General features: G+C 38.4%; 3 protein-coding genes across 4 annotated transcripts; 2 read left to right on the top strand and 1 right to left on the bottom strand.

Annotated features, from left to right (window-relative positions):
• The first annotated feature begins 1,325 nt into the window (after positions 1–1,325).
• Positions 1,326–10,186, top strand: cax1 (cation/H+ exchanger protein 1). 2 transcript variants are annotated; one of them, XM_085436719.1, is made up of 20 exons: positions 1,326–1,404; positions 2,167–2,340; positions 2,564–2,694; positions 3,818–3,932; positions 4,050–4,166; positions 4,246–4,307; positions 4,520–4,648; positions 4,845–5,036; positions 5,445–5,538; positions 6,022–6,163; positions 6,698–6,881; positions 6,977–7,076; positions 7,171–7,289; positions 7,470–7,507; positions 7,597–7,724; positions 9,042–9,175; positions 9,352–9,446; positions 9,569–9,647; positions 9,738–9,846; positions 9,995–10,186. In XM_085436719.1, exons 1-20 carry the CDS (start codon positions 1,326–1,328, stop codon positions 10,066–10,068), a joined length of 2,295 nt encoding a protein of 764 aa, XP_085292845.1. In that variant the 3' UTR covers positions 10,069–10,186. The 2 variants fall into 2 exon arrangements, with proteins under 2 accessions (XP_085292845.1, XP_085292844.1); XM_085436718.1 differs by having other exon boundaries at positions 4,472–4,648; positions 5,439–5,538.
• A 472-nt stretch (positions 10,187–10,658) lies between these two features.
• On the bottom strand, positions 10,659–19,387 carry klhdc10 (kelch domain containing 10). The gene is made up of 9 exons (XM_085436862.1): positions 19,136–19,387; positions 16,147–16,368; positions 15,835–15,989; positions 15,570–15,718; positions 15,017–15,101; positions 14,533–14,599; positions 14,397–14,444; positions 14,140–14,279; positions 10,659–12,879 (listed from the first exon to the last, which is right to left on the bottom strand). Exons 1-9 carry the CDS (start codon positions 19,224–19,226, stop codon positions 12,670–12,672), a joined length of 1,167 nt encoding a protein of 388 aa, XP_085292988.1. The 5' UTR covers positions 19,227–19,387; the 3' UTR covers positions 10,659–12,669.
• A 1,800-nt stretch (positions 19,388–21,187) lies between these two features.
• Positions 21,188–25,174, top strand: zc3hc1 (zinc finger, C3HC-type containing 1). The gene is made up of 10 exons (XM_085437224.1): positions 21,188–21,356; positions 21,863–21,965; positions 22,086–22,236; positions 22,384–22,467; positions 22,586–22,713; positions 22,890–23,029; positions 23,144–23,414; positions 23,588–23,785; positions 24,048–24,260; positions 24,366–25,174. Exons 1-10 carry the CDS (start codon positions 21,223–21,225, stop codon positions 24,438–24,440), a joined length of 1,497 nt encoding a protein of 498 aa, XP_085293350.1. The 5' UTR covers positions 21,188–21,222; the 3' UTR covers positions 24,441–25,174.
• The last annotated feature ends 28 nt before the right edge of the window (positions 25,175–25,202 follow it).

Here is a 25,202-nt window from a genome sequence, read left to right as displayed (position 1 = left end):
TTGTAACAGTTGTAATCTCCGCTACGACTCGAGGACAGGAACTTTTATGACATCCCATTCCAAATCGTTCCACGTTTGCAGCTACAATAATTTTTACTCTTCCAGGTTTTCTACAAATTTTTGGGCAGTGTGTAGGTGTAAAATTTTAGCCCATTCTCTGTTCTACTTCATTCCAAAGTGGTTGCAAGGAAGGAGGTCAAGTTCTTCTACAACAAACTCATCCAACCATGCCTTTATGGACTGAGGAACAGTCATGCTGGGACAGAAGAGGACCCAAATGTCCCCACAATGTATGAAGTACAGAACTGTCTAAAATGTCCTGTTAAGAAAAGAATTAGGATTTAACTTTAGTCATATTAAAGTCGCCAGGCCAACCCCTGGAAAAACTGCGCCACAGTGTGGCCCAGTACTTTTGACCGCAGCGTGTACTTGCAGCATGCAGCTTGCACTAATGATGTGCAATACTGCAAATTTTGGTATCAGTCTGAAACCAAATAAATACAGGGCCTGCATTCCCTATACCAATACCGATCCTGATACTTTTAACCCCTAAAGGCAGCTTATGGAGGGTAGGACAGTCTTTCATGATTTATGAGATGAAATGATGAAGACTCTTAAATCACTGTGATATTTTCTTTCCACAATAATTAGCTAAGACAACAAAACCAAAACACACCTTTCAGGTTTAAATATATTTTGAAACTGTGTTTTTTTTTTGAAGAGCTGGAATGGAAATGTGCCTTTTGGGTCAGCTTCTGTTCTTGAAATTTACCGCAGGCTATGAATAAAATGGACATAACAATCAACGTAAACACTAGTAGGAATCAAAGTAACTTACAAAAATGCCATAAGAAATAACTTAAATTTTATACATAAAATTTAAAAAGCGAGGTAAGTGATAAAAAAGTAATTAAATATATAACTTATATTATATATTATTATTATATGACCATATATGATATATTATATAGATCCAATGGGGGCACTAACATAAGTACAGTTTTGGTTTTATGAGATTTGGAGAAGAAAAAAATCCATAATAATATCCGTATAAAAATAATATTAAGAAAAGTGAAGTTGAAAAAATAAAATAAAGTTAGGCGCTCTGTCTGTATTTATATATCAGAAAATATAATACTCTTGCTGTTTCCCGTCCGCTTCCCCCACCGCCCACTTCACCTCGTCCTAATGGTTGACTGCTAATGCCAATAGCAGCTCGGACTGCACAGAATAAAGAGGGAGGGAAGTCAAGTCCAGAGGATTACAGGATAGGAGCAACGCTCGGAGAATAAAGTGTCATACCAAAAAAACAACAACAACCCAAAATGTCCCACAAAAACTGTTTACTTTTACCGGGTGATGTGGAAAACTTACCAAGAATATCCGAGGCTGATTCATCGTCAGGTGAGACCAAACTATTCAGCGTGTGCTCCTCCACACCTGCGCAGATCCTTTCATGTAGACTTTTAAAAAATGACGTTTTGAGTATTTTGTCAAGTTTGCGTTCCACGTGCTCTTTAAAGTCGCTTTCGGTTAAAAACAAAAGTTAAAACTAATTTCAATTTGTATTTTTGTGGTCATAATTCTATTGAAAACGACGTTGTTGCTGTTGTTAAACCTTAATGTTTAAACATATAGCGTTGTGGAGGATAGCCTGATGGTCACAGTTGTATTGTATGTATGTATGTAGGTCATATGGTGCTTCCTTGGGATGGTGTTTAGTAACGTTCCTAGAGGCAACAACTGCTCACTTTAACTCCGTTTAACCTATTTTTTTCTGTTTTGATTTAATGAAAAAATCACATACTTGCTGCTGTTTTCTTCTTGCAGTAATTTCTTTTCATTTTAATCTTTGCCTTCCACTGGCTGCCAACCATTAAATCAACTGCTTTTCATGAACCATAACCAGTATGCATTCCTTTTTTAATTTGAAAGCCCAGCAGGATTCTTAGCGCTGCATTGCAATGCACTGATAATCAGTCTTGACTGATTGCTGTTGAGAGCATGGGTTTTGTATGGACTCTGTATGACTCTCAGGAGGTTTGTGTTTGTCACACACATTTTCATGGAAGCATGTCGGTCAGCTAACACACTATGAATGGAACTGATACGCTGTTCTCTTCTGAAAACCATACTTCACGCTCTTTATAATGTTTCCATATTTAGAGACCTGTGTCCATCAAGAACAGCATCGATATCCACGGCAACTCTCCCTAACTGATAGGCTCTGTGTTGGGGCCCATCATCTCGAGACAGGCCCTGCAGATACACCCTCCCCAGATGCTTCTGGACACCACTTCTGCCACTACACCCCAAAATGTTTTTTTGGTGTCCATAGAGGTGAATATGACATTAGCTGAAACTAGAATAAAGTAGCAGATACCTGACTGGATTTAATAACTCTAGTTGGCTGGTTCTGGATGATCAAGACTACCTTTCCCAACATGGCTAAAGCATTATAAGATTCTGTGTATATGGACATGTGAAATGTTAAAATATAGAGAGGTTTAAATTAGAACAGGGTAGAAAAGTTGTTTTGGTTTTGTTTTTTTAATCTGCACAGGGGGGCATGTCACCTCAGCCCGGTCTTCTCCACCACGCAATGGAGAAGATGGATGGCATGAATGCACCACAAGGACTACAATCAGAGTTGACAATGAAGTGGAGGCACACAGGGAGGCCAACAACTACAAGGTAGGAAACCACTCAATCAGGGCAGTGGTTACGTGCTAAACAATTACTACATACTACGGCATCTAATTTCTCACTTTTTATTCATAAAGGAAAGAAAAGGGACTTGAAGCATTTTAAAATACACACGTGAAAAGGATGCACAGCTTTCGCAGTAAATTTAATATGAGTCTAGGGCAAGAATTTAGAAATGTAATCACACAGAATCTTTCATTTCTAGTACGGTAACCATAAACTTTAGTGGTTCTGTGATAGCCGTTTGAGGTATCAGAAGTGACGAAGAAAAACATGGGGTTGTGTTTTGGGGCTTTTTCTTCTCCTGTAGTCTGTTATCCATGCAGGCTTAAGGGGGTTTTACTCACTCGGATGGAAAACGCTGCTAAACCGCCTGAAACAGCTCTTCTGTTGTCCTGGCATTTCTTCTGTTACTGTGTTGCACAAAAAAACGTACTCCACTTAATACAGATGTTAACAGCAATTTACGGTCTGCTAGTTTTTCCTTACAGAAGATGCTTTTACTTTATGATTGAGGATTAGTGGGCTAATATATGTTCAGTGTTAGCATGATGTGCCTGACATTAGTGGTTGCTTATTACGATAAAGCTGTAAACATTTATGTACTTTTTTCAGTTTCACTTCTTTGTCTTTTCTTTCTTCTTCTGCTTCTTGCTTCTTGTAGCCACCTCTGTCACACCAACCCTCTACATGTCTTTCACCAAATTCATGAGCTTTGTATGTGGTCATCCTCTTTTTTATTTTTTTATTTTATTTTTATTTTTTCTCCCCCCTGCATGACAGCTCCATATTTAATATACTTTGTCCACTTCCCGGCACATGTGCAGATTGCCTCTAACGTTGTCACCAGACCAATCAACCTGAGCTGTCCCTCTGATATGCTCATTTCTAGTCCCGTCGAAACTGGTCCCTCACATTATTTCTAAACTGTGGTAAAGCTGTGTTTAAAAATGGCTACATGTAAAACAAAAACTCGGAATATCTCCAGAATGACACTAAAGCTTTTTCTTTTTGAGTCCACACCCCTGATTATGAACCTGTGAGTGTAATACACGCACTCAAAGCTGCAGGTGTTTTTCTTTTTAACAATAATACCCCTTTATTTCTTCAGTTTGGTTTCAGAAAATGGAAGGCCAGTGTAACGGAGAAGCCCATTGAAGACCAATCGGAGATCATGAAAGAGCTGCACTCTGACCTTAGCATTGTTAAGGCTCAAGAACGCCTGGGTTCCTTTTGCCTTTTTTTCATATTAGAACTCTGTTTAACTCCAGCACGCTCATACATGCAAATTCGTGTTTCTTACGCTAAAGAACTAACCTGCGTTTGTGATTTCTGTCTCTCAGGTTCAGTGGTAACCTTTGGGAATGTGTGCTATGTATTTTTATTTGGTTGGTGGATAGCGTTAATCTACATCCTCATTTCTGCTGTCATGTTTCTGACAGTGGCAGCTTCTGCTTATGGTATGTAGTCTTTAAAAAACTGCAGCACTCTTGTTTTCTGTAAATCTGGAAAATAATGCTAATGAGTTTCTTCTTTTAGGAAAAGTTTGTGTCACATTGGCATGGTACTTTATTTGGCCATTTGGGAAGTGTATTGAGAAGGTAATGAAGCCTTTTAATGTAATTTGTGTACTAAATTTGATACTGTGTAGACGCTAGAGTTGCTATTTTAAGTTTAAAAATCAGGATTTTTAATAGGATAAATAGGTTTTAATGACAGCATTCAGTTAAAATCCTCTAATAAGAATTTATTAATTTTTTTTCAGGTTGATAATGTACTTGATAGATTCTCTGTGAACCCTCCAAACTGTGAGGTTATTCCTCATGAGATGGACAGTGAGGACCTTGTCGTGAACAAAGACTCTGCATCCTTAGTGTCTTCACCCCCACCTATCCAGATCCCTGTCCCAGAACTGCCACCAAAGAATACTTCAAAGCACTGGGTAAGAAAATCATACTGACCTCAGTTATGTGGTGCTGTGCACAGTTCTGAAATATTTCTATAGAAGTTTACATTTAATTCAACCTCAGGGAAAAAGAACAAAGAAATGATTAGAATTTTAAAAAGTTGCCACGGCTTTCACGTGCATGACGAGTGTATGTAAGCTTCTGACCATGAGTCCTAATCTGCCTCCACAGTGTCGTGTCAGCACTTGCATTTGGTTGTTACTTGGTTACCCTGTCCTGGCTGTCATGCACTGCCTCGCCTGTGTGCTGTCCTGGTTGCTGGTCTTCACCATCCCAGTAGCAAAAATCAACGCTCGTATACTAACCGGCGTCCTTCTCATGGCACCAGAGGACCTTCACATCCACACACTGGAAAAGGACAAGGTTATTTACTGAAACAGATTGATGTTGTAGATATCAAGGCAGAGGATGCGTGAAGGATTTCCCCCTCCATTACCGCAATGGTTATGCTTTTCAAAATACCAACCGCAGTGTTGTTACTTTTTACAGCCGCCTTATTAGCCATGATCCTTTGTACTTCCCACAAGCTTTAAATGTGGTAGCGTGTGTTTAATGCTGTCTGTGACACTTTGTTCCTTTTTTAAAAGAGCAATTGAACCATATCACAAAAAAAAAGTTTTCAGTTTTCACATGGCCTCAAAGTGAAAGTATGATCAAAACAGTTCAGCAAAACTGAACTGTGTATAACTTGTTAATGTTGGAGCTAATCAATTTTAATGCATGTTTACTGAATCTTTTTTTTAAATTCTACGATCTCCCTTGCAGACACAGGCATGTGGAACCAGAGTCCTCTTATGCTGTTATCAAGCTTTCAATATGCATTACTACAAATACACAGTCCACGGTATCAACATTTTCGCCCTCAGTATCCTTTTTAAGTTGTTAGACATAAAGTAAGGGGCTCAGTTACAGTTTTTAATCCTCAGCCTGAAAGGCCTGGGGGATGATCGCTGAGCGGTCTGGTGACACTCAACTTTGTGAACACGATAACCCAAGGATTGTAGAATTGATACCACAGATGTATCGGCTAAAAATGTAGGAAACGTTTTGGTGACCGTGACCACAAGGTCAAGGCCAGAGGTCAACTTTACTAAAAGTCTTGTGAAGGAAAAATAATATTTTAAACTATGTTGTAATTGTATTTACTCAGAAAGATATGATATAGGCCTTTCGTCTTCATAGCTTAGCTATAATGATAATAACCCTTCTGCTGTCTGATTTCTGTAACTGTATAAATTTTCAGGCCAGGGCAGACGTGCAGAAAAGATGTTCTACTATAGCCACTAGTATTTTTACTGCTGGTCTGTCCACTGTCTGTCTGTTGTCCTTAAACCTATGCCCACTGCAGACCTGCTTCCGTTGGTATTTATCACTTTGATCATTGGTTACGCTGACAAAGAAAACAATTACTTCAGAGCCGAGACAAAGTTTGCTACAGCCATGATTTCCATTATTCCCCTGTCTTATTATATTGGCATGGGAATAGCCAGGTAAAATTCTTTCATTTTATTTTTGAAGTGATGAAAAATTATAGTGGGTGAAATTCAAACTTCACTCCTTTTTTATTTAATTGTTTTTAGCCTTTGGTAACTATCTAGCCCCAGCTCCTTTCATCTGTTTTCCCTACCAACAAGTAGGCAGCGAAGCAAGTCTTGGACTGCAGCTGTTCATGATAGTCCTGCTCGCAACCAGAACCTGCAACAGGTGGAGGATTTTTAAACTCAGAGGCTGCACAGCAGTCCAAGATTATCGCAATTGAGGTCTGTCCACAGGACAAGAAACACTCTGATTGACAACTGAGTGACACTGACAACTACAACCATAGCAAATTTGCCTGCTTGCATGGGTAAAACACCAGATGGCACTAGCTGGGGCTCGCTGGTTAGCGGCCTCTGAATTTATGAATTAATGTGTTAGTATGTAGCAAGTTAATCCCACTGAACGTTTTCAGAAACTCTTAACTACATATAACATTTCAGTTCTTTTTGTTTATTTTGCTTTGTATCTATGTATACTTCCTGCAGCATTTCTGCACAGTGTAACTTCGCAGTGGGAGCGGTGGTGAACGCAACTTTTGGCTCCATCACAGAGTTGACATTCTACATCACGGCATTGCTTCAGGGACATCATGCTGCCACCAAATGTTATGAAGAGGTTGTCAAAGCTGCGTTAACTGGCACCCTTCTTGGATGTATACTGTTCATACCAGTAAGAGCAGATGAATTGTGCCCATTGGTTATATTCGCAATTAGATGTCTTAAGCAGATGGCTGTACTCATTGCATAAAAATTCTAACTGCACAGGGTATATGTATGATCATTGGGGGTATTAAACACCAGGAGCAACGATTTAACAGCCGTTCAGCTGGAGTGAGCTCAGCTTTGCTCTTCATATCCATTGGAGGTAAGGATGGCAGATGTGCATAAAACAAACTGAGAAACAAAATTCTTCCAAAACCTGAGTCCAAACCCCTTCCATGTTGCAATATTGTCCCTAGGTGTGTTTGCACCTACCCTGTTTTCAAAGACCTTTGGTAATCTGATGTGTGAAAGTTGCAGCGATGTTCCCGGCAATGCCACTGTGTCCTTCGTCTGTAAAAACTGTCACTATGACACGGTGGGTGGCTGCTTCTTCTTTTTGTATAGAGTTATAGGGTATTTTGTTATAGATCAGCTCAGTAAGTACACTTAAAAATGTCCAAAGGAAAGACTCAACTTTTAGGTTTTTCCAGGGCGACATGTTGCATCTTATTTTATTGTTGATTTTTCATTCTTATCTTGTTTGTGTTCACAACAGAGTCAAAGTGAGCCCCATTTAATTCTGTCCGATATTGAGTAAGTCTTGATGCTTGATTGCACAGCACTTCTCCAACACGATCAGCTTGATATTGTTTTGAGTGATAATTTTTTTTCTTTTTTTGCAGGCCTCTTATGTACACAATTTCTGTCCTTCTGCCTGCTGCATACCTAATTGGCCTCATCTTCACACTGAAGACCCATTCCCATATCTATGATATCCATATCAGCGATGGTCACGGGGGCCATGCACACGGTCAGTACACACAAGAGGGTACCAGCACCTCCAACCCCACTGGTGAAATCACCACCGGCCATCTACTTGTCACCAAACCATGTATTAATGCCAGTATTATTGCCCATGGGCCACGTTGCAACAGGTGTGTTGTGCATGCAGTTTAATCTTTTGGGGAATAGGAAAGTGAAATGATTGCAAAATGCTTATTGCTCATTGCATTCCTTATTACCAAGCATGTGCAGTGTTGCAATAAGGCAGTTTTGCATGTAAAAACCTGTGAAGATTAAGGGAATTGCATTAAATTGTTTTCTAGGGGAAAAAGAAATGCAAACCAGCTGTGTTATGGAAAATCTTAAATAAAACTGCAACCAGTTCTGCAACCAGCAAGACTGGTGAGCATTTTGGAGAAGGAGTTAATAAACACATTGCAGACAAAGAACTCTTACATGTTGGCCCATCTCACTATACCTTCAGCCCCATCCTTAAAATCTTCTCCCTCACAGAGAGAATTATGATCTTGTTTTCTGCTTGGCCGTCACCTAAGGATTTACATCCCTGATAAGGAGGAGTCGTCTCACTATCTGTTTAACATCTCCCATGAACTAACAATGGCCTCACTGTGTCAAGTGTGTGTGTCGAGCATAAGGCCCATTTGTAGTGCACATGCATACTACTAAGTGACAGTGAGAAAGTGATATTACTATTACTAATGTGGTATGATTCAAATATATAATTAATACATCAGAAAAGAAATCTGTCATGACAGCTGCAATTTAAAAAAAGCCTTTCTTTGAACGTTTATGCATTAAAATAAAAAATCATGAAATATAACTGTCATTGTGTGTGTGCCCAACAAGATCTTGGCACCTCAAGCCATTAAACATTAACTCATTATTCTTTATTTGACTCTCATGGCAGACCAGTAATCAGAATTAGCAAATTAGAAGTTTGTATTTTTGTTTGTTTTAGCAAAGTCTGGATGCTAATTTAAAATGTAGCACAAGCTAAAGGTGATAAGCAAGCTGGCTTTTAGAGGGGAACAAGATTGCAGATCATACCTCATAAAATGCATATTTGGATGTCCTTATGGACTGACTGTGTGGAATGATCTGTGGGTAGATCTGGAAATGTTATTTGGTTGAAAGAGCCTTTCCTCTAGAGAGCAGATTACAATCTAATATTTGCAATGATAATGATTTGGGGTTTTCTTTGTTTTGGTTTTTTTGTTTTTTTTTTAAAAAAAAGTTAATGAAATAAAGGGCACTAACGGTTTAAGGTCATAAGTACTTATTGTTAAACCTGTCAATGAGCTCAAGGTATGGATGTTACAAGCAGGTCACCATGTTGTCCACTGGTCCCGGTGGAGGGCTCTTGGAGTGCTGATTGTTGCCACAGTGCTGATGGCTTGCTGTGCTGACCTCTGCACTGAAAACATTAAGCCCTTTCTGACCCATTCCTCCATCTCCCAGGTATTTCAATACATTATTATGCTGCTTTTTTTTTTTAATAAGGAAAATGTAAAGGAAAAACTCTAAACTTTATTGAACAAGACACCTGTAGCATGTAGAATGAAGTGGAAACCTTGTATTAAAGCTGACCAAATATTATAATACTGAAGTTAACTGCTTATCTGCTTATGCTGCAGTACTTCATTGGGGTCACGGTGTTGGCCATGGTGCCAGAGCTTCCTGAGATTGTCAATGGGATTCTTTTTGCACTGCAAAACAATATCAGTCTCAGGTTTGATAACATCGTCCCGTTATATTATCACGTGTGTTATAACCCACCTGGATGGGCTCAATTTTAATCTGGAGTACTGGAAATGCACAAAATATTAAACCTTCCTTGTCCCCTCTTTGCAGCCTTGAAGTGGGAAGTTGCATTGCTGTGCAGGTCTGCATGATCCAGATTCCACTGCTCATCCTCTTCAATGCATTCTATGTAAGTTAAATTGATTATTATTTTGTTTGTGATAATTCCAGTTATGACATTTCAAGCTATATATATTATTTTCTTCCTCTTTCCTCCCAGGATGTTGGCTTTATGCTTGTGTTCAGCGATATTCATCTTTGGGCTAGCATCTTTAGTGTAATTGTGGTCAATTACATCTTCATGGATGGGAAATGTGACTACTTTCAAGGTAAGCAATATCAGGATATAATACCAGAAATGTAAGTATTAATTTTGCACGAATCAGATGTTATCAAGGACTTTCTCATATGTGCATTTGTCAAAGTTTTTCCTATGTCAAATATCTTGCTTATATCCACTCGTTGTCTTGTCTGCAGGCACGGCTCTAGTGGTGGTCTACCTCATCCTTTTGGCCCTTTACTTCTTTGCTCCTTCTCCACACTCGTGTTAATGTGCCAAATAGTAATTTTGAAAATTAAACACATTAAAAGATTTCTTAATCTTTGGTGGTTTGGGGTCAGACGCACAAAATGTGGGATCAGAAATGTCATGTTGAAGATTAAAGTGAATATTTGGATTTTTTTTATATTTATATATATGTATACACATAAAATAGTGTCTTCCAATTCTGTCTGTAATTTAAAAACGTTTTTGCTGTTGAATAGAAATGTCAATTTGTGGTATTTTTCTTGTTAATCGTTGTAATATCTTGTTGATATTTGATATAATAAACATGTTCATTAAAGAAAAAAAAACTTTCTGTATTTTTGCATTTTGACTATTAATCTCTCAGCTTTTTCATTTTGATATTTTGCCTTTGAGGTTATGTTATTCACTAGCATTTGGGCAAATTCAGCTTCACAAACACAACAAATACAGGGATGTATGACTTTGATCTATTGTGGACTTTGAATAAAAGCACTTTGAATAAAAGAATAAAAGTGGCAGCAACGATCCATGCAAGAGTCTTACACTGGACAATTCTAGTGTGCGTCATGCTAAGCATTAGTACAGGAAAGAAAACTGGGGGGGACAGAGAGCTCTTTACAGAACGCCTTTATTTAGAGACCTCTTAACACGACACTCATACAAGCCCAGTGTACAACATTTTCGGGGTCACCTGTAAAACTGTGTCCCAAAGTAACGATTTGATGTTATTAAAAAAAAAGGGGGGTGGGGGGTGGGGGAGCAGGTAATGACATCATGCATCAGTAATTTGGAACAGCAAAGGGGGAAAAGCAGAAGAAAAAGGAACAAGGTAAAAATAATGCAGGCAGACTCATGCATATGTGACCAAACCATCTGGCAACATCCCATCATATGTATATTAAAAAATACATATGGGATCTTGTCATAATCACATTTTGAAGGTGAATATTATTTGGCATCTGTAAACATGAACATATTTTATTTAAACACTTGGTTTTTAAGATTACAGGATATAAAATTACAATCTTGGCCAGCAACATGTCACAATATGCAATTATGGGACTTTTAATTTACTTGTAAGTCTAAGAATTTTGTCTAAACATGCAAATATCTGCCTCTATTTGTCAAACCTCAATATCAGTTTGGGAGAAAGGCACTGCAGTATAAACAGATGTTCGTGTAAGCCTGCTACTGAAGCAACTCCCTGTGCATCATGTGTCTTAAACAAAGAGGGAGTAGAATTTTAAACAGAATCAAGTCTTTATTCAAATATAATCATCTTAAATATATCTATATATAGATATATATATATATTTTTTTTTTTTTTAAGCACCAAATTCACAGTGATGTGTAGCATGGTTTGGTTTACAAATGAAACCTGCAAGCAAACACAATGAAAAGGGAAAGAAAATAATAAATTATCTTGAACATACCCACCTCGCTTCAATTTCATCTCCAGACTAGGCTGCAATATGATGTATAATGAACAATACAGGAACTACAGAGGTCCAGACACAGGCAAAACCAGCATTTAAAACTTCCTTACATGCCAATGAACAGCACAGTGTTTCTGCATGTTTTAGGCAATTCACCACAAATAACATAAGACTCTTTTCACGGCATGCACTAATTTCATTTTTTAGGATTTGAATGCTTTTATATCCCAGGCAGATGGCATGTCTTTTTGTTTTTTAAGATATAAAAATAATTTGGAGAAACTGGAAATTTAAGATTACTTACAGTCAAAGTTATGCAATGATCCACTTTGACATTAAAAGCTCAGAGAAAGGTTATTGTAATTGGCTGATCAATGAACCTTAGAGAGTAAAGTGAAATAAAAAGGCCAGTGAGGAAGTCACAAAAACATTCACAATAATCTAAAACTCTACAACAGGTCAGTAGAAATGAAAATTATATATTAGATAGGGAATTGTATTAAATTGGCTAAAATGTGCAAAAAACACCGCCATGGTTCAAACCACCATCTGCCACTGTTTCAGACTGATGTCAATACTATCGTCGCCTCTGCATGAAGAATTTTTTTTTTTAAAGATGACAAAAACAAAAAACCAAATGTCCACAAATGTGTAAGACAAAAATGTGCAAACTGCAACATCAGTTCACGAAGCTACCCCACCCTCCCCCATAAAAAGTGATTTCATTTTAATATACATGCATTCGTCATTCACACTGAACTTTTAAAATTACCAGATAATGCCGATTTGGACAAAAAACAAACAAACAAACAAACAAACAAACAATGGGAGAAAACAGTGTTTGACTTCATGCCGGGGCAAAATAAACCATTTCCAGCTGTTTGATGAAAACCATGACTGTATTAGTTTGACACAAGTGCAGGGACCAGTGGGGGGGGACAGGGTCTTGAGTAAAATCCATAAAACATTCCACATATACTCTGTTCTTCATCACTTTAACTATAAAAAAAAGGAAGAAAAACAAAAGAAAAAGGCATCCCATTGTTTTTGGTTTTAAGGCGAGGCTACGTCAGGCGGGAGGGCAGGGCGGGGCTTGGGTCACCCTAAGACTTCCTGTGAATTCAATTTTGTACTGAGCCGCTCTCCTCGCTGTCCCTTCCATTTTACGTGTTCTTGCTCCGCTAAGTCTATTTCAAACGTTCAGTGAGTTCCTGTGTGAGGCCCAGGTTGAGCAGCTGCATGGTGGGGAGTGAAGAAAGGTGGGGAAAGGCCTTGAGGAGCTTCTCCCAGCATAGCTCCAACAGGCTGGGCACAGTCAGCCAGATCTTGAACAGAGAGCCAGTTCTCTTGTTCTCATGGATGTTCACCACACCACCATGGATGTACATGCAGCCAGCCTGGGTACAAAACAAAAGAGATGGGGAAAAGGTACATTTTACAGTGTATACAGCTTAACAAGGTTCAGGCTTCTAAACTTCTTCAATGTCATCATTGATTATCCAACTGGTAACAAACAAAATCTTTTCATTAGGTTCTCCTTGCACCTTCTGGATCACCAACAGTTTTTTATTTTTATTTTAAGAGGACGGTTCCATATAATAACTATAACATCAAAAACAAAATTAGATGTCCACAAATATAGACAAAAAACAGCCATCATCAGGGGCTTAGAGCCAATCACTGGTCTCATCCACACATTGAAACTATCTATCACACCTCACCACATGTCTTGCAGCACCCTCTCATATTTCTGCCACTCCTGGGTTCATGCAGTAATACTGATCCTCTCTTGGCACCATAACTTAATGTTTTATCTAGATCCATAAAGTGCAAGTCCTCCTCCTTAATACTTCTGCATCAACACTCTCAAAGCAAACATTGCATCTGTAGAGCTCTTTATTGGTGTGAAGCCATTCTGCAGCTCACTGATCGTTACCTATCTTCTTAACCTAGCCTCCACAACTCGTTCTCATAGCTTCACGGCATCACTCGTAAACTCCTTCCCTCTGTAGTTACTACAGCTCCACAATTGATCAATAATGTGCATCAATGTCAAAATTGTCAAGGAGCCTCAAGTTCTGAAATGTGAAGCCTAAAACCTCATATTTACTAACAGTCAGGATAGGGATGATTGTATAAGACTCATATTTTCCCCTCTTTTTTTTAAAGAAGAAAATGACCCTGCTTTTTATTGGATTTACAACATTTTCAACATTTCTGTAAATATTTTCCTAATAGTATAAATATTTACATAATGAAATAACCAGTTTCATTATTTATTTATACCAGAATGATATTCACTTTGTAAATTATATATATTTTGTAAAACGGTTTGATAAACCATGCTGCGCTTTAGGGCATCATTCCTCTGTGATGGACAGATTGCTGTAAGCACTGTCCTCACAGTTTGTCATATTTGGATTTACAAACAGATGCATCAGCTAGAGGCTTTACAGAGAGAATCTGCAAACCAGAAGGTGACGTCACCATGGCTTTGTCCATCTTTTTATATAGTATATGCTAGGAACCCACGACAGCTTATCTAACATGTAATTTCACCTTCTGTGTATACATTTATATTCTGAGTTTGGTGAGTACTAAGGTAATTTTGCTACTTTGAAATTTAGATTGATCCAAAGAAATGGTATTGTACTAACTGGGGTAACAGCAGCACAGTGAAAGTAGGCTGGCTCGGGCATCACTGCTGGTAGTTTGCTCCACTGGAAAGTCTGAAGGTTGATTTTCCACAGATCAGCTAATATCAATTCCCCATTGTAGCCTCCACAGATAAATACATCTACAATAGAAAAAGCAGATAAAAACATTAGAATGAGAGGATGTAGTATGAAATTACAGTGCTTAATAAGTGATACTGGCTATACAGAAATATGTTCTTTGGTATAGCAGGCCTCACCGTTGCGTATCTGCACGCAGCTATGGCACCTTCGAGGAGCAGGATAGCCTGTCAAAAGCACAGATATTTTAGCAAAGTGCACTACTGTTAAGGATAGCACAGGCTTACAGTTAATCATGATGTGAAGTATACAAACCTATCTTTTCATGAGGTTTAGTTGTAATCTCCTCCCAGGAATTGGTTTCCAGATTATAAGCATGTATCTTAAATAAATAAAAAAAATTTAAAAAAACATTTTAAAAAGTGACATGTGTGAAAAATGACAGACTTGGACAATTATCAAGATGGAAGACACTTCTACTGATAAATTCAAAATATTTCCAAATCATCTGATCAGCTTTTGCGTAGAAGTACAGATATATAAACAATGACTAATGCTAGCATTTTTATATGCTTTTTTAGTAGTAGTGTACAGATTTTTTATTTTTTTTTGTAAAACCAGAGTTTTGTTTCTTCTCTTTTTACCATTGGCACACTAAACAAATCCTAGGGAGTTCAAAAAAAGACTAGACTTTAGACTAAGACTATGAATACACCAGGGACATGGATTTTCCTTAGCTGGAACCTTAGCTGGTGACAAGTTACTTGAGGGTATATAAAATCTTTCAGTGGTACAGTACCTTATCTAAAGGATATGATGTCCAGGAAGTTCCTCCTCCCAGAATATAGATCCTCTGTCCATCATGTGCTATTTCATGCCTATATCTGTGAAACACACCATGACAAGGAATTTTAACATTTTAATACTAGTAGAGATGGAAAGAGATATGTTATCAGAAAACTTCACTCGCGATACAATATTATTGTAATTTTTAAGATTCTGCAATAATAATTCCGGCGACCTTCCAGTTACAGATGCACTTCCCAACCCCCTGAGCCACGGTCGCCCAATTATTATTAATAATTCTTTTTTGCTTGCAAAATGATTTTCAAGCATACCAACAATGTCACTATAACCTGCCATAAATGTTAACATAAGACGGAATCAGTCGGCAATTGAATGGGGTCAAAGTGGCAATTATATCCAATCTGTTTCTGATAATACAGCAGTGAACTGCAGAGAAATTTATTGTATTCTATAAAATATTGATATTTGGTTTCCCTGTATTGATACAATATTGCCAAACAAAATATCCCCCCCACCCCTAATGCTAAACTCCTCTATCATCATACCGCTCCTCGGGCAGGTCATCGGGAGGGTTGTTGGGCTTAAGGTGGATCCACTCTCTTGTGGTCAGGTCCAGCCTGTGTAGGTCTGTGCTGTAGATATAACCTGTTGTCCCTCCAAACACGTACAGGAAGCCGTTTATAATAACCATTGCCTGGAGGCAGAAAGTATGAAATGGCAGATAAAACACTGAAACAAAAATTTTACGTACAAATTTTTCTAATTTGAATGTGGTCGTCAGAAAGGAGGACGACTGATTTCTGTGGCTACCTGTCCATAGATTCTGTTGGGCTTCTTCCCTCGACAGTTGAGCAGCGACCATCGTTTGTACTTCACGTTACAAACGTGAACGTCGTTGCCATTATTTTCACCAAAGGGGATTCCGGTGCCCCCAAACACCAGGAGGTTGTTACCGTGCAAAACAGCTGCAGAAAAACAGCAACACCAAATTTGATTTTCATACATGGGGGTTTTTTTTTGTTTGTTTGGTTGGGTTTTTTTGGGGGGGGTGGGGGTATGAAATACCAACAATGTGTAAACACTAGTAAAATGTTCAGAAGTACTAAATACACAATGCTTCACCTGACATTGATGCCAGCTCTGTGGGCATGTAGCCCTCTGTTCGGATCTGCTGCCAGCAGCCTGTTGCAAAATGATACCTCCATAGCTCCCTGAAAAGTGGATAGTCTTCATTTTCTGAGCCTCCTGACTCATCGTAGTCAGGGTTGTACCCACCAAACACATACAGGTTAGTGTTGTCAGCGACGCAGCGGTGCCCACTGCGGGCAGGTGGTGTGCGATGCCCTGGAAACAGAAAAAAAATAAACAATCAAAGCCTAAAAATGACGATGAGGAGTACCATCCATCATACCAAAAAGCTACTACTTGAGCTAAATGCTGCTCTTAATTTTATGCATGATTTGGACTTTGACACTGCTTTACCAGATGAAACAAACTTTTTTTTTTTTTAAACTGACAGAAAAAAAAAAGGTATATAAAAAACATTATCCAAAAGTAATACAAGTACTTGTAATAACAGTGATATGCCGTGGTCATATCACCCAGCAATCAAATCAATTAAAGCGTTAGAGTATAATCTGCATATGCATCTAAAAAGTCAAACGTTTTTTAGAACTTAAGACTAGTTATAGCTCCAACCTGACTAATGCTCCACCGGTTATATACATAACATGTCAACTTTCATATTCATAACTATGAGAAATTCTGCATTACAAGAGTCGTTGTATGACATTTACTGGAACTTGGGAAGAAACGTAAAGGCATTAGACCAAGAACGCTATATAAGCTCAAGATTATGATCTATGTTAACTGATAAGAATGTGCTTAAGGTTCAGTATAATCAGCATTCATTACTAATTTCCTTGGCTGTATTGCAGTCTTTAGGATTACCATAAATAATTTTTACAACAGGTCAGCTGGGATACATGATGGATGGAGCGAATTTTAATGCAGTTGCATAAATCCTTAACAGAGAGGAGGAAAGGAGTTACACAGAAGATTTAAAAAAATCCTATTTTCTTATATTAAATTTTTTAAATGCTATTGGATAGATATACTAATTGAGGCAAATTACTGTGAAGCCGCAGTTACAGGGTAATTTACTAACAATGTGCTGTAATTTATATATAAAGATGCAGCCAGTTCACCTCAGTAAAAAGAAAAAACAACTTTTTGTAGAAATAATGCAAATTAGTGGCTTAAAAATCCAGAGGAAGGCAAAGCGCTGCATGCCTGCTAACTAAAATAATCCAGTTTAAGCTCAGGTTTCATATAATTTTTTTTCCTCTGAAAACAGCAAGGCAATCATGATAAATGAGACGAGGCTGAATAAAAGTGAATATGCTTTTTATATAAGAAATAACTCTTCTATCAGAAGAGTTATTTCTCAGCACTGTGCAAAGGGGTCTAATGATTAGGACTCAGGTGCAGCGCAAGATTGATCCAGAGGAGAACTGCATTATTAAAAACTGTCCCGCCCTATAAACCTGAAATCTGTGTGGAACAGCTGACCTGTACCATGCGCAAAAGACCACAAAACATCATTTACAGTCAGATGATGAGCCATCTCAGTTGCTATGTTACTATCCCATGTGCGTGAATGCGCACTTCGCCTTTTAGTTTTAATAGCACATTGCAACATTTAAGCATTAATTTAACTCCCCAAACCTTTTATTAGTTACAGATTCAACAAATGGGGTTTGCCTCTAAACACGCACGCAATTTTTTTTCCAAACACAACTTTTTTTTTTCCAGCACTAAAGTTTGTGCAATTTGCAGTAAATTGTGTTCCGAAGACTTTGTAATTTACACTGGTGTGACTCATTTAAATATTCTCCTCCTGAAAGTGAAAATACAAATACATTTGGCATAATACCAGCCTCAAAAAACCCCTCCTGTTCACATACTGACACTTAGTCTCTTTCGTAAATCCAGCAGCTTTTTAATGTCAAAAGAAGGCTTTGTGCTGCTGTAGACGTTAGTACACCTGGCCCTAGATTTTTCTTCTTTTTAAGCCTACAGTGAGTTTTTCCACAGACTGTTCTCTTTTATAAGACCTCCATAAAACAAAAGGGTCAGAACATGTTGTGGTGAAGGAGGATGTGCGTTTTGTAGTCCATCTTCTACTCATTGTAGTTTCATCAATACTCAGGCACACTATGGCACCTATTTGCTCCTACTGTCTTGTAAAACTTCATATGAGCAATAAAACTACAATATAAGTATTTTATCAGTCATCAAGATAATATTTCTCTGTAGATCAATGTCAGCATCCGTTAGAGTGACCAGTTTTGGTCTTTGCACTGCAGAATTTCCCTTTCCTGACCAGCTTGTATCTGTAAAACACAAAAGTATACAGGATCTCAACTTAGGATCTACCACAGGCATAAGAGGAAATAACTAGCAACCAAAGAGCAGTCTATTCTTTGAAAATTTTATACACACAATAGATCAGCTCAGATATGTTTGGGTTTTAGTTTTTAGTTTTTTGACCAGTAGAGGTTATACTGAAGTTATCCTCGCTATACGTTGCTGGAAAATATAGATGTAACACATCTCTCCATGACTGAGAACATACCTAATAAGAGCTTTAAACATGTTAGTGGACATGGCTCTGTGATCCGCTTAAACCATCAAATATTTTATCAACCCTCAGCATAAACCACAGATACACACAAAGCTTAAACCTTCAAATTGTTATAAATAAAACCTTAAATCCATGAAATCCACTCCAGCCGATATTAGAACATTTACTGTAGCACACTGCAGCCGATAAAGCTCTATGCAAAAGTATTATGTGCTATTTTCTCCTGTTAGCTTAGATAGGATCGCACCCAACACATCAAAAGATAATCAAACAGAATTGCGGGATGTTGCTAGCCTGAATGTAATGCTTTAAAATATCACGAGTAAAGTCAAAGTTTAAAATTCCTGACTCAAAGTAACAAGCAGCTGATGTAAATGACACAGACTCAATTTGACTGTACAAACATGATAACGTCCAGGTAAAGCGTAACGTCGTTAGCATATCTTGCTAATGTTTTTGACCGACCTGCTAACGTCACACCGTGCGGCGGCCGGCCTGTCAATTTCTGGAATTTATTCAGCTGGTCTGGACTGTGAGCACATTCGGCGTCCGACATCGTCTCCCCCTTTACAATCCAGTCACGGAGAATGGCACGTCAAATAAAAACAACATCTCATAAGAGCCGTAGAATCATTTTACGTTTCAGTCAGTTTGGAAGACATCCACAAACGTTACCTCCCCCCGCTGTGGATTGGACTTGGCCAATCACTGGACTCGTTATTAGGACGTTGCGTCATTAGATGTGGGCGGGGCGGCGCTTGCCGGTATGTATCCACAACACAACAGTTTTACTTGGAGTGTGGATGGCCCAAAATGCGTTCCCAGGCTATATATATATATATATATATATATATATATATATATATATATATATATATATATATATATATATATATATATATATATATGCACATATTAAAAATACAAATAATGAAAAAAAATGTTGTTATTGCTTGCACTGTACAGACCTAGTCAAGGTTACCAATTACCTTCTTTTAACAACTGAGAGTGGAGACAGATTATCATTTAGAACATGAAGTGGCATTCTTATGTTTGGGGGGAGAAACAAACAAACCATTAAAAAAAACTGTCACCATGGGCAGCTATTCATTATCTAGAGATCACATCACCTGTGGTGCACCATAAGGTTCAGTTTTAGGTCTTACTTTGTTTTCTATTCATGTGCTTTCAGTTGGAGAAAATACAGTTAGTGAATCAGGAAGTGCAGAGGATGAGTAGTAAGAATTGGGGGCAGCTATTAAAGACATACCTGGAGATGTTTAAGACAGAGGGCTTTTGACCAGATTGTTTAACACAGTCTTGGAGAACATGCCTAAGGAATGGAGAATAAGTCGAGTGGTAATGATTTTCAAGAACAAAGGTGATGTGCAGAGCTGTAGTAAAAACAGAGTTTAGAAAGTTGATGACCCAGACCATAAAGACAGAGTGAGAGATGTGGAAACTAGATTAGGAGGAGAGTTGAAAATCAGTGAGCAGGTGATGTAGGCGATGGCATGTATGTAAAATTTAATTTAATACTTTTAGTCAATAATTTCAATCACTAATATCTTTAGTATTTTCTTCCCTAATGTTAAAAATATGGTCAGATAAGCAAGATGGGACAAAAATGTTTCTGCTTTTATCCAAAAGTCCTCGATGAAAATATATTGGGACAATGCTGGGCCCTCAGAACGCATCATTCTTACTCAAATGCCTCCAGATCATAAAGTAGAACTGTGCTGGCTTGAACAGAGACACATTTTCCTACTATCTGGTGATGCAATATTCTAAAAATTGAGCTAATAACAGTATCTAGTGGGATGTGTTGCAAAACAAATCTCCACCAAATAAGAATTTCTTCAAAGCGACTTTGTTTTTGTCTATATAGCATACCTTATAGTTGAAAATATTCATGTTTTCATTACATTTGTGTTAGAGCTATTACTTATTTGAAATTTAATTTATGTAGCTCTTTATTCTACAACAAACTACACAGCATCATATGGTGTCTTAAGAAGCCTCCACTTCAAACTACAGCAGAAGATATTAATGGATTACTAATCTTACAGTGTAATATTGCCCAAAAAAATAAATTCAGAAGGGGGAATTTTGTATGCATATTTATTGCAGTTTATTGCATCTGTATAACAACATTTAACAAAAGATCCATAATAAAATACAAATTTAAAAAGTAAAATTTTAACCCTAACCCTAAACAAATTTTAAAAAATTTAAGAAATTAAATTAAATTTAAAAAGTAAAATTAAATTTAAATTAAATTTAAAAAGTAAAAATAATAATGTTAAAAACACACAAAAAAGTACATTTTAAATCCCAATTTTTTTTATATTAAATACCAAACAAATAATTCTTTACATTTAAACATTAATAACAGTCAATCTATGAATTTAGCCTTACGGAATTACGCTTCTGAAATTTAAGCTATGTTCACGGTGAAGAAGTGATGTTGTTGCAGCGCTGTGGTCTTGCAGCATCACGAAGCGGAACTGTCGGTTTCAGGGTGTATTTTCCGTGGGACCGCAGAGCCGATCATGGCGACTCTCGGCGGCAGTCGTGGGGATCGTCTCGGCAATTCTAATCACAACAAGTCTGCTATTGTTTCCCCGGAAAAAGTTCGTGAAATTCTCAATGAGGGGGTGTCGTCAACAGGCGTGGGTTCCAACAGGTGCGATTCTTTTTTTTTTTATCAGAGAGCGCTCATGGTTCAATTTAAAAAGACGGAGAACAAGTTGGCGCTAGCTAGTTTGCCTAGCCACTTAGCTAGCTGTACTTTTAGCTTCATTCAGTCAGCATAACGAGAAGACGGATGAGATTCCGCAGGTTTGGATGCATCTAAGCTAGGAACTGGCACGCCTTTGTGCTTTCATTGTTGTATTCATCGGGCAAGTTTGTTATGGTAGCATCTGAATTGTCGCCACTGTGTACAGTTAGAGATAAGAGGGGGTGGGGACCTTAAGTTTGGTAGTAACTCCTTACTTTGCAAGTTTGCGGTTTTGCTTCCATCATTAGGTTAAACGAATCGATTCTATTCAGTAGTGTGCGATTATAAAATGAAAATAGGAAACATATAACGTGAAGTACGCATAGCTTTAACCAGTTATATTTGTTTTATCAATCATGTAAATAAAACTGCATACTGAAGATGTGTTTTCCCCTTTTTGATGATTTCAGTGTACAAGGGGATTTGAATGTGCTGGAAGTGAAAAGCAACTCTCAAGCACCTTGCGAAGCAACGAACAAAGAAGCCTTTTTCTCAAGAGTGGAATCCTATTCAATATCCTTTTTTCCCTCATTTTGAATCAGTATGAGCCATCTTAGTTCTTGTTTTTATGTTATGTTGTTATTATTACATGTCCTTGCTGTATGTAAGTTGAAGTTTCCCTTAGCGCCGCACTGTTTGAAATGGGCAGGCAAACCACGCATACTTTCCCCTTTGATGTGTGCCAGATATGGCTGGATCAGTGTTGGCTGTGATATGCTCAAGTGCTGCAGCTGCCAGGCTTTCCTATGTGCATCCTTGCAGCCAACTTTAGACTTTGAAAAATGTGAGTGAAACTTAAAGCAACTGCACAATAACAACACTAGAGGACAAACAGGTTGTTTTGTTTTTTTTTTTGGCAAGGTTAGGTTGATATTGTTGGGCTGCCAAAATTTTTTTTTTTAAATTGAAGCACATCTCCTCTTTTAAACAGATGAAAGCCGCATTGCAGAGATATCAAGGCAGCTTCAGACACAGCATGAAAAGTTTTGTCCTTGGCCTGACTTTCCATGTCCAGGTGGGAGCAAGCATTTTGCATAAAACGTATATATCAGCAAAAGTAATTTGCCTTGAATAAACTTTGATTTTCTTTTTTGTCCATGTAATGATCATGGTAAATGTTGCTTTTATTTCAGAGCGTTTCTGGCTTGTTCCAGCCTGTGAACCATCGACACTTCTTGCTGCCTTTTTGGAGCGCTTCCAGAGCGCCTGTCTCCTTGCACAGCAGCTGCCAGCAATGAAACCGGAGCAGCTGAAGTCTATGGTGAAGCTGCAGAAGGGCTTCAGCCTTTTTAGGATACTGACTTCAGTGCTGTTTAAAGCATTATACATATTATTTACATTAGAGAATACACTTAAAAGAATGCATTATCGAGATTATAGAAACAGTTGTCTGAGTCACTCCTTCACCTATACTTATTGACCACTCTTTCCTTGCAGTCTTTGACAGAGGACGTTATCAGCAGTATGCTGCAGGTGATTGAGGAAGAACAAAAAAGAATGGGAGAGACTCCTTGCTCTGAGCCTTTAGCTATCCAGATGGCAGCATGTATTGTTTCTCTCTGCGGTTGGGCAGCAAGGTGAGATGTAACTCGAAACTCCTTTCATAGAAATCAGTGTTGTCATATGCTGACATTAAAAGTTGCGTGAAAATTTAGAAACATGGGACAAAAAAGTGTTTTTCTCCATCTTAGTCCTGCTCTGCACGCCATGAGCCTGCCGATCCTCACCTGCTCCTACTGTATGCGCAAGGTGGGCTTGTGGAATTTCCATCAGATGGAGGGAATGGGAGGTGAAGCAGACAATTCAACAAATACACTGGGCACCCCTGTTCGGGCAACCAGTCCTGCTTCAGCAACCCCAAATGATGGTCAGGGAGAGCATTCGACTTCCACCTCACCGAGCCCTGCTACAACTCCTTGTCGCATGAAGCTGCGGAGCCAGGACTCCACCCGCTCTGACCAGGTAAGGAGGAGGACCAGGCGTATTTCCCGAGCTGTGCCATTAGCTGGAAAAACACTGAACCACGCTGTGCACAAGCTATGATGCACGCTTATTAATCCGTTCAATTAGAACAAGTGAATGTAAACTTCAGAATATACTAAGCTGCTTCTATGCTGTCTTGGTGTATGTTACAGGGAGAGGGTACCTCCTCCCCAGTGGCCTTGCGTGCCCGGAGCAGAGACTCACCTAGCCCCAGCGAAGAACTGCCAAGCCCTTTGACGAGGGGCAAGAGGCCCGCAACTCGCAGTAGAGGACAGGGAGATGGCTCAGGGACTGACGGCACTACTAGCCTGCCTCCAAAGCGCCTGTGCCTCTCATCAGCTGGTGGTCTAGTAAGAACTAACATTACTGAGGTTTTTTGTTTGTTTTTGTTGTGGTTTTTTTTTTTTTAAATGATGGCATCAGACTTTATCTGAGGGAATCCGTACAGTCCTGCCTGGTTATTCAGCCAGTGTTTCAAGAGTAATTTGAGTATTTTGTTTGGTTTACATTTCAGTTAGAAATTTTGTTAAATTAAAACATGAAAGACAAACATTCCCTTTTTTAAGGCAGAGGTGTATAATACAAATGTTGACTTACTATCTCTTATTTCAGGATGGGCCCTTGCCCAAGAATGTATTTGACCCCTTAGCTCAGCACAGGGAATGGTGTCCCTGGATCTCCGTAGGAAAGGAGAATGTGGATCCTGGGGCTATCCCTTTTTCAGAAAAAGGTTCAGGACTTTATCAGCAGGGCTGGAAAGCTGCTCTGGACCTCCTCATGCCCATGAAGAAGAACTCCAGTATAGACGAAGGCAGTCCAGCACAGGCAAGACAAAAAGTTCAAATATTTATATTTCATAAAAAAGAGTCATCAGACATGAATATGATAGATTTACAGATTTTTGCTTTGTTTGTTTGTTTTTTCTTCCAGGGCCCCCGTGACAAATCTAAAAGGGTGTTTGCTATATTCCGACAGTGGCAGGTTTCCTCTTCGCCATCTCAGTAGACTCTTTGCAAACAAAAACAGCATTGCAACACTGAAGTGATGAACTGACCTCCACTCTTGTTTGTGGTACAGAATCCATATTATGAATGACAGGAGTGTCAAGTGTTATTAAATGTAAGCCATCAATTGAGGTCTTGTTTCTGTTCAGTGTTTGTCAAGGACAAATAAGGTTCATTGTGTCATTAGACAAATGAATGTGTTCCCAGTAAACAGTAAAAAATGTGAATGAATGAATGCTGTGGCTTTTTAAAAAACATTTCAGTTCGGCTACAAAAGATTTGGGATGTGTACCGCCATCCACATGACCACAAAGTCTGCTTTGGTAGTCCTTGATGACAACGTGATGGTCTGGATTTTTGTGGAATATAGAAGATCATGAGAAAGGGCCACATGGCTCTACACTGGAAAGATGATGTTTACCTTTATCGTATTTTGAGTTCTTTGCAAGAGCAGTAAACATTAACCTCAGATTAGCAAAAAAAAAAAAAAAGACTGTGAGGAAGTACTTATGTGTGTATTGTTTTGCTTAAACACCAGATGGATACAATAGCTGTCCTCGAAGAGAGCAGAATCTTTTTGGAGTAGTGATGTTTTGTTTTTTCTCATCCGTGCTACCCGGTTTGAAATTCTTGATTTTCTGTGATATTTCGTTACCGATGCAGTTCTCACTATCTTGCATGTACCTTTGTCTTTGTAGATGCTCCTAAAAGGGTTTAATAAATTGCTCTTCTGAATGTTTGTTTTACTTTGCATGTCGTTCTT

Source organism: Copadichromis virginalis, linkage group LG17, assembly GCF_057382275.1.
Source record: "Copadichromis virginalis isolate Kocher_CV1m ecotype Utaka linkage group LG17, C_Virginalis_male_GT1.1, whole genome shotgun sequence".
Taxonomy (NCBI): Eukaryota; Metazoa; Chordata; class Actinopteri; order Cichliformes; family Cichlidae; genus Copadichromis; species Copadichromis virginalis.
This window is presented reverse-complemented; position numbering and strand designations above follow the sequence as displayed.

Bases quoted from the DNA above. Each gene is read 5' to 3' on its own strand.
- cax1 (XM_085436718.1), top strand. From the start codon at position 1,326: ATGTCCCACAAAAACTGTTTACTTTTACCGGGTGATGTGGAAAACTTA. The intron at 6,882-6,976 runs GTAAGAGCAGAT...CTAACTGCACAG, and splicing joins GATGTATACTGTTCATACCA to GGTATATGTATGATCATTGG. The intron at 9,447-9,568 runs GTTTGATAACAT...CCCTCTTTGCAG, and splicing joins CAAAACAATATCAGTCTCAG to CCTTGAAGTGGGAAGTTGCA.
- klhdc10 (XM_085436862.1), bottom strand. From the start codon at position 19,226: ATGTCGGACGCCGAATGTGCTCACAGTCCAGACCAGCTGAATAAATTC. The intron at 14,600-15,016 runs GTACTGTACCAC...TATTTATTTAAG, and splicing joins CATCATATCCTTTAGATAAG to ATACATGCTTATAATCTGGA. The intron at 14,445-14,532 runs GTTTGTATACTT...TGCTTTTGACAG, and splicing joins TAAACCTCATGAAAAGATAG to GCTATCCTGCTCCTCGAAGG.
- zc3hc1 (XM_085437224.1), top strand. From the start codon at position 21,223: ATGGCGACTCTCGGCGGCAGTCGTGGGGATCGTCTCGGCAATTCTAAT. The intron at 22,714-22,889 runs GTGAAGCTGCAG...CTTTCCTTGCAG, and splicing joins CGGAGCAGCTGAAGTCTATG to TCTTTGACAGAGGACGTTAT. The intron at 24,261-24,365 runs GCAAGACAAAAA...TTTTTCTTCCAG, and splicing joins ACGAAGGCAGTCCAGCACAG to GGCCCCCGTGACAAATCTAA.